The 8,998-nt window shown below is 27.2% G+C and overlaps 1 protein-coding gene and 1 pseudogene across 1 annotated transcript; one reads left to right on the top strand and one right to left on the bottom strand.

Moving 5' to 3' along the window:
- Positions 1–1,020: 1,020 nt before the first annotated feature.
- Positions 1,021–1,857, bottom strand: LOC111026832. Its single transcript, XM_022304977.1, has 3 exons — positions 1,639–1,857; positions 1,232–1,348; positions 1,021–1,152 (listed from the first exon to the last, which is right to left on the bottom strand). The coding sequence occupies exons 1-3, from the start codon at positions 1,855–1,857 to the stop codon at positions 1,021–1,023; spliced, it is 468 nt and encodes a 155-aa protein (XP_022160669.1).
- Positions 1,858–2,095: 238 nt separating this feature from the next.
- LOC111026833 lies at positions 2,096–6,163 on the top strand (annotated as a pseudogene).
- Positions 6,164–8,998: the final 2,835 nt, after the last annotated feature.

Raw genomic sequence — 8,998 nt, 5'->3', positions numbered from 1 at the left:
TAACTTGTTCAGAACATTGCTAACAGCTGAGTCACTCATTTCTCTAGTTCTTTTGTGAATATTGTTCAATTGAGTATTTAATTTGTTTATACTTGTCTGCAATCTAAACAATTTTATAAGGTATAACTTATAAGTACTCATACAATATTGACATACAATATATTATTTATTTATAATATATACATATATTTAGTTTATTATGTGTATCAGGTATTTATTTATTCTTTATAGATGCATTCAAAATTCCATAATGACCTGATGAGAGTAATAAACAATCTGATATTTACCTTGAATTTGATTTCAGTAGTTTTTTTTTTACTTTTAAGATATTTAAATATTTTTCTCTACTATTAGGAGTTAGAAAGGGTCCTATTTTTTTTTTTTTTTATATCCTCTAAATGATGAAAATAAACGTTCACAAAATGTACACCTTTTTCCAGATTTAATTATTATTGCACATTCTATATGACGCCATTAATTGTTGAAACCTAATGATGCAGTTTTAACTCTTATGCCTAAGGCAAAAAATAGAATAGATTTTTTTTAAATTTCCTAATGAATTACAAAATACATTTAATAAGTAGGTACCATTACCAGGAAAATTTGATGCATTGGGACCACCATAGCATATAACTTTTTTATTAAAGTTTTCAATTAACTTTTCAAAATCTTTTATGATAAGTGGAAACGTTAATTTTGTGTCAAGACCAATGTCATCATATTTTATTTCATAATTGTTCAAAACATAAAATCCAATTTCAAGTTCTGAAGTGATTGTTATTTGTTTATCAATGACACTTATAAGTTTTTGAATATTATTGTTTGTATGTTGTATTGAATAAAATGTCACAGCTTTCCCACTTCTAAAAGATGACCAACCAACTGGTAACTTAATATTTGTATAGGTAGTAAATACATCATAAAAATTATTAAGTACTGCACTTTCATTGTTATCCTGATCTACATGTGTATCTTTCTATAAAATAAAATATAGCAAATAAGTTAGAATGGATGTAAATGCTAATAGGTAATATAATAACTAAAAACACTATTCACCACATCAACAATACTGGATAACTGTTTTGGTGAATTATCTTTCCATAATAACTCTCTCTTGCAAGTTTGTTTGTGTTCTTTGTCATTCGGAAGCAACTAAAATATATACATACCTAGTTAATAAAATATAAGTAAAAATAATAATTACCTACTATCTATTTGAAGAATACTTTACCTGTTCAATATTATTAAAGATTTCATTTTGTGAATGACATTCAAACAAACTCTCAAAAATTGATGGAATGGCACCTTTTTTTAAAGAACATATTTTACGTTGACCAATTTCATTAGTCTGTAATTCATTATATTATAAGAGTAAATCATAATTTATTTTGGTAGTATCAATTCCCTTGCACTTTGTAGTGTTTTTAATACTTAAATACTTCTCTTGGTTTAATAGTAGGTATATATTAAGTATGAAAAATATTTGAGTAGTTTGAGTAATATTTTAAATACTTTTAAAAATTACCTTTACAACACTACAAAATACAAATTGCTAAGTTACATACTGACTACAATTAATAGTAACTTGATTGTAAAATAGATCATAAATTGCATAAATATAAAATTTAACATAGGTACATTTAAATCTCTTGGATAGTTGTTATATACACTTATTAAATCTGCAGCTGAAAAATGATTTTGACAAACATAATGAGCAATGGAACTTTTACCATTAGCTTTAGAGACAGCTTCGTTCCATGCTGTTAAAATATTAACATCTTTTGGTGCTTTGAACAATGTACATTTAATTTTGTTTTTCATAATATGGCATTGATCTACACTACACCGCCTAGGCATTTTGGTAATTTATCTTTTATAATAAATAAATGTAATGCACTATTAAAATATTGGCAATAAAAAAGTACAACAAATATATTATTATCATAAAATAATAAATATACTATATAATAGTACTGATAATATTTAAAGTGCATTACACACTAGGCGATTCGAACGCGCGCGTCCGCGCGTTTCGAACGACGCGATTTGATCGCTTAAAATAAAACAGCCGTTTATTTATGGTTATATTCACACTGATAAAATATGCGCGCGTTCTGCCGCGTTCGATCACGTTGAAACGCGCCGGTTTAATTTTGGGCGTCTGATCGCACGAACGCTCTAAAATTAAACCATGTATTTCCAATGTTATTATTCACATTGGGCGTTTTACCCGCCGAAACGTCGCGTTTATTTTATATTTTACGATTTCATTCATCATTTGTGTTTTACATTTCATTGATGATTCACGTATTCATAATTCATATACAATGTTCGATATCGAAGCTTTCATTATTGAAGTTTTTAACGAGGAAAGCATATGGAATATAGGTAAGTTTCGAGTTATTTATCATGTGTAAATTCATAGTACAAGGTTCCTCATAAGTTAATATAATAGCAGTTTGAAAATAATAAAAATTCATATGCACAAATTGTTTTTTATAACCATTTAAAGTTCAAATTTTGACAAAATTTGTTTAACTGAAAATTTACAAATTCTTTAGTTGTTAAAAATGTATAAAATTTTTAACTTTTATAGCTAAGGTTTGAAAATTTGATACAAGGTTCCACGTAACATAATAAATCTAATTTGATTAATTTGGAATTTGTTTTACCTACATTTTTTTTTAAAATAATATAATTAATATATCATAAAATATCCTAGACTGAAAACTCGTCTCCGATCAGAATCATTTTTTGTATACAATGATATTATATCATTGTATACAAATTTAATACCATCCATTACAGTAACCCACTTCTAACGTACTGTACAGCAGAGCGATATCCACTTTTCCTCTTTTCTCCAATGAAGATAATGTTATAATTTTAATTAACTAAGTTACGTTCATTATTTTCGTTATTTGTTTAAAACTGGTTAATAGATACTTATATGTGTACATGATACGTACCTCCACCTATTTCAATTGTATTTGGAATGATTACCCAATATATATTATATTAATATATACCGATTTATTTAGAATCAAAATTATACCACGACAAAGTCGCTAAACATGTCAGCTGGACTAAAATAGCCAAAAAGTTTTTCATTATATTAAAATTAAATCAATATTCATACAGTCCAGGAGTTACAAAAAAAATGGAAATCGTTCAGGGATAGTTATAGAAGAAAATGCGTTACAAAATCAGGTCAAGCAAATGTAAAACAAAACAAATATGTTTACGGCAACATATTGGAGTTTTTACGACCCACAATGCAAAATCGTGTGTAAGCATAATTTATAATTAATTTAAAAGTAACAAATGGATCCATTAAAGATTAACCTAATCGGTAGTTAATAATTTCAATATACAGGGTGATTTTTTTATCATAAACCACTTATTATTTCAAAAAGTATTGATTTTTTTGAAAATTTTTTTTACATAGTTTCAAGTTTTTAAAAAAACTGCGTTTTTACAAAAAAAATATTTATTAATATAATATATCAATATATATTTATTAAATATCTTTTATCCTTAGTTTTTTTAAGTTTTTTATTTTTTTGAACGACAACATAAAGTTTTAATTTCATATTCCAAAGCGGAATATTTTTCTAAGTATTTTGATGCATAATAGTCGAATTTAGGGCGAGTAGTTTATGATTTAAAAGTATTTAAAGTTTAGATGAGCGGAGTGGAGTGGTACGGGTTACACCGCAAAATGTTTTTCCACTACTCCACCTGTCAAAATTTATAATACTTAAAACTTTATGTTGTCGTTCAAAAAAATAAAAAACTTAAAAAAAACTAAGGATAAAAATATTTAATAAATATATATTAATAAATATTTTTTTTAGTAAAAACGTATTTGTTTAAAAACTTGAAACTATGTAAAAAAAATTTTCAAAAAAATCAATACTTTTTGAAATATTGAGTGGTTCATGATAAAAAAATCATCCTGTACATATATTTTTGTATAAATAAATGTATATTATTATTGTATATAAATGTATAATAGATAATTAATAGTATATATGGAATTGTATTCTTTGGATTAAAAAGAATGAAAATTTAATACAATAAGACTCCTAGTAAATATTGTTACAATGGCAGTTGAAAAATATTTAAAGTTCGAATTTCAAAAAAAAATTTCAAATTTTAAATTTTAAATTTAATTGTTATTTTGTAGTTAACAATTTATAAAATGTTCAATTTGTATAGCTAAGGATTGAATTTAGTGACAATTTCATATACCTATAAACAGAGTTGGGCAAAATTTTATCTAGATAACTATTCGAATAAATATGTAATAATATGTGAAAATAATTCGAATAATTTTCAAACATTATTATTCGGATATTTTTCAAAGTTATTATTCGAATACAAATTATTTTGATAATTTCAAAATTATATTATTTGAATAAAAATTATACTAGTACAAAATATGTATCATATAATGGTAATGAGATTATAATTTATAAATCTTCTAGTTAATAATAACATTAATAATTATTCTGTTATATATTAAACTAAATTAATTTTTTTTTAATATTTTATTAATCAAACGTTTTATTGATTTTTTATAATATAATTTTAAATACTGCAGCTTGTTCTGACGCTTCACGAATGCGAGGAGCATATTTGTGTATATATGTTTTTACATATATATATATATAGATTTTATATATATAAAAAAAAATCATTCGAATAAAATGTCATCTAAATAATCATATAAATAAAATTTCATTCGAACAACGCTCAACACTGCCTATAAATTTAACACATCCATTACAGTGACTTTATTCACTTTTAGATTCTGAACGGAGTGATGAATGTATTGATTTTACAATGATGTGTGTTTTTTTTTTTATTGTCTGTGTACAATCAGTACAGCATAACTAGTCGAAATAATGCTTCAATTTCAAACTTCGGGGGTGGTTTCCAATAACAAAGTGAATATCCTTGGTGCATTATAGAGGTGAAAATTAAACATTTTCCGACAGTTTTCAAAAAAAATCAAGTGACGGAAAAACGGGACCAGTTATTTAGAATGGTATTTTCTTTACATGATTTAATTTTCAAAATATTGTGAATTTTTTGGGCTATTTATAGACAACTGTATTTTCGATTTTTCTGATAATTTATTTTTCGAAGTGTCGATAAATTTTTTTGGATGAGTCAAAATACTTGAAAATTTATTACAAACTTTCTCATAAGTTATTCTTATAATGATTAAAGAATACATTGGCACGATTTTTTTTTATTAACATTTGAAGTTCAAATATTGACTAAAATTCGTCAAAATCATCTCCGTTCAGAATCTTTTTTTGTATGCAATGATACCTATCATTACATTCAAATTTAACACTTCTGTAATATATAATAGTGATCCATACGACCATACGGCACCTAATGTACAACAGAGCGATACCCACTTACCCGCTTTTTTTTATATAAATCTTATGCTGTTAAAATGTTGATACCTAGTAATAGAAATATTACAGAATAATAGATTTTTTTTTTTTTAAGTAAGCACACCAAAAAATTTATTGTAGATTTTAATATAAAATATTATATAAATAACAGGACTGAAAGTAATATTGAAGGAAGTGAAAGTGACGGTAGCGATGGAGGATTAGAGGACCACGGAACAGGTTGTTCTTCCAAGGTGATGGAAGAAAACATTAATGAAGTTATGGAAAATAGTGACTGTGAAATCCAAAATACTGGGAAGTCCAAAAAACGCCAAAAGACAACATTAAAATCTCCACCAAGTTTTGGAGAAAATTTATTAAGTATTTTGGAAAATAGACAACGAGTGCCAGATGATCCTGAAAAATCTTTTTTAATGTCCCTCCTACCACAAATTAAAACACTAACCGAAGATCAAAAAACCCAACTTTACGTTGAATTTCTGAATGCCATACAAAGAATTAAACGTACATCTTATATTCCTACAGCAGCGCATGTACAAACGATACCACATAATCATTCTTATTCAAACTATTCCCGGGATCTCCATAACCCGTCTCCACATTTTGAATATACTACTTCAACCACTACATCGCCAGACAGTCAAATTCACCAACCAAACATGTTGTATAATTATGCTTCTTCACCAACTACTCCACCTGACGGATCTTATGGACCACGTTCATTTTAATAGTATGTAAAATGAAAAGTTAAATAAATAAGTACCTATAATAAATAAAGTTTTGTATTTATTACCTCAGTGTAACAGTAAGTCTTTCTTCTGAAGAGATTGGTACTCGTAAACCAGTTTCTTGTTTGGTCAAAGGTAGTCTAATCAATGATATCTGAACAAATTATTTTTTATCAATAATATAATATGTATAATATATACAGGTAAATAGGCATACTACATTATATTGGTTTTTAAGTAAGTACCTAATACCTATAGTATATTGGTTTTTAATAATAATATAAATATATAATTATAATTTAATATCCATATTATATTAATATAAATATATTATATAAATTATATGACTATTAAAAACCAATACGGCTAATAAATTATATAAATGTTCTTACCAGCTCATCAAATGATGCAATTGACATTCGGTAATACTTAACAAACTCTTCTGGATAACTGCGTAATGCCATGAATGTGACCTGAAATTGACCTTCTTGTGGCCGTTTAAGGTTCAGCGGATGTTCCCAATGGCGTCTCTGTTTTTTTGGTTTTGGTTTTTTATTTAATTCATTATTTTCGTATAATGCATAAAGAACACACGCTGCTTCGATATCGTCTAAAATCTCCATATTGAAATGCTTTTACAACAGGCGTCTGCGTTAGACGATGATACGAGCAATACTAATTTAATTTGAAAACAATTTTGGCGCGCTCATTAGTTTGAATTTAGCTGCGTTCGCGCGTTCGAATCGCCTAATGTGTACGTCTGATGCGATCGCGATTTTAAATCGCGGCGTTTTTCAAAACGTGAACGTGAGCGTTCGAATCGCCTAGTGTGTACGTCTGATGCGATCGCGATTTTAAATCGCGGCGTTTTTCAAAACGCGAACGCGGGCGTTCGAATCGCCTAGTGTGTAAAGCTGATGAATTTTAGATAGGATTCACAGAATAGACTAAAATAATCTTGTATGTATAGTCAATACTTGCTCAGTACCTATTCTGTACTTAATTTAATAACATATACAATATACATACAAATAAAGTATAATATATCTTAGATTAAGTTGTTTAGTATAAAATATATTATACACATTCAAGAAACAAAATTAGATACGAGATGTGTATAACAAGTCTAAAGTTTATTATATATTTCATTATTTCATACAGTAACATAGGGTTTATTTATAGGCTTATAATAGTTGCCAATAGATGGCAGAGCGGTCGCGGTTGTACTGGCGTCAGAAAGGAGCCGTTGTACATTTGGCCCAGACCCCGCACTCCGCCAACTCATTCGTTTCCAGTCCTGTATATCTTAGTCCGTGATGATAATCAATGTTTCCTAATCAATTAGTTGATATCATTATTATAATGGAAATTAACAATAAAAATGTGTTTTTGATAACCGATAGTAAATAATATTATCAGTTAATTTTTATTTTTTTATTTCTTTACGTTAACATATTAAACATAGTCAGAAACTTGTGTAGTTTCTTCGTATATTATTCAAAACACACAGATCAGTAAGTATTTTTCATAATATTTAAGTTACTAAAAAAATATTTAATGGGTACAAATGTAACTGTTCATTGAAGGACAATTGTAACATTAGTCGTTGTTCAATATTTCATTAGTTTTCTAATCAGATATTAATTTATATTAATTTATATTGTTTAAGTATAGTTATGCCACGGGTAAGGAAGAGAACTTCCAATCGTGGAACAGACAATGAAGTAATGAAACAAACTGCAGACATTTGTGTGAAAAAGAGTAAGTCAATTCGATCAGTTGCTAAAGATTTTGATATTTGTCATGTCAGTTTAACTAGATACATCATCAAATTAAAAGCCATGAAGTTGGGTGGTTCTCCTCCTAAATGTGGTTGCCGACCTCATACAAGAATTTTTGATAGTTGCCAAAAAACTATGTTAAGTAATTATTTGAAAAATTGTGCAGATATCTACTTTGGTTTAAGTTCTAAAGATGTAAGGCAACTGGCTTATGAATTTGCTATTAAGTTGAACATAAGAGTACCAACTTATTGGACTGAAAATAGATCAGCTGGTGTTGACTGGTTTAAGCATTTTTTGAAACGCAATTCAACTTTGTCGATTCGCCAACCAGAATCAACAAGTTTGTCAAGAGCAATTTATTTCAATCCAGTAAATGTAAATATGTTTATGGACAAATACGATTCTCAACTTAATAAATATAAATTTGAGGCTCATCAAATATTTAATTTGGACGAAACTGGTATCTCAACTGTACAAAACCCATGTAAAGTAGTTGCTCAGAAGGGGAAAAAACAGATTGGTGCTATCACTTCGGCTGAACATGGGATAGTGATGGGAATAATCGAATGATTTCGATAATCGAGTAATTAGTAATCGAGATATTACTATAATCGAGATATTACTATAATCGAGATATTATTTTGTCATGGTCGAGATATTCATTCGATTAAAATAATCAAAATATTAAACATTATTGATTAAAAATCAACCAAATTATTAGGTTAACTAAATTAACTAAATATTCAACTTATCAATACAAAATTAAAAACATGGTTAATACAAATTCATAATTACACTCATTTTTTTTTTTATTGATCAAGAAAAAAAACTTGGCAGCTACATGGCCATTAGTTACAGTTATGAGGGTTTAAGATTTTAACAGCATTTTTTCTTTTTTAAGATATTACAATATTAGAGATATTAATATGGTTTCTAAGTATTTATAAAAAAAAGAAACAAAAAAGGAGGAAAAAAACAAATGTGAATCCCCGAGTAGCATTTTTTGTGTTCAACGTCGGTTTTGAAACACAATGTTTTTTAAACCGTTCAT

Source organism: Myzus persicae, unplaced genomic scaffold (assembly GCF_001856785.1).
Source record: "Myzus persicae strain clone G006 unplaced genomic scaffold, MPER_G0061.0, whole genome shotgun sequence".
In the NCBI taxonomy this organism is placed as follows: domain Eukaryota; kingdom Metazoa; phylum Arthropoda; class Insecta; order Hemiptera; family Aphididae; genus Myzus; species Myzus persicae.
Note: the sequence above shows the minus strand (reverse complement) of the source record. Positions and strands in the feature narration are given on the sequence as shown.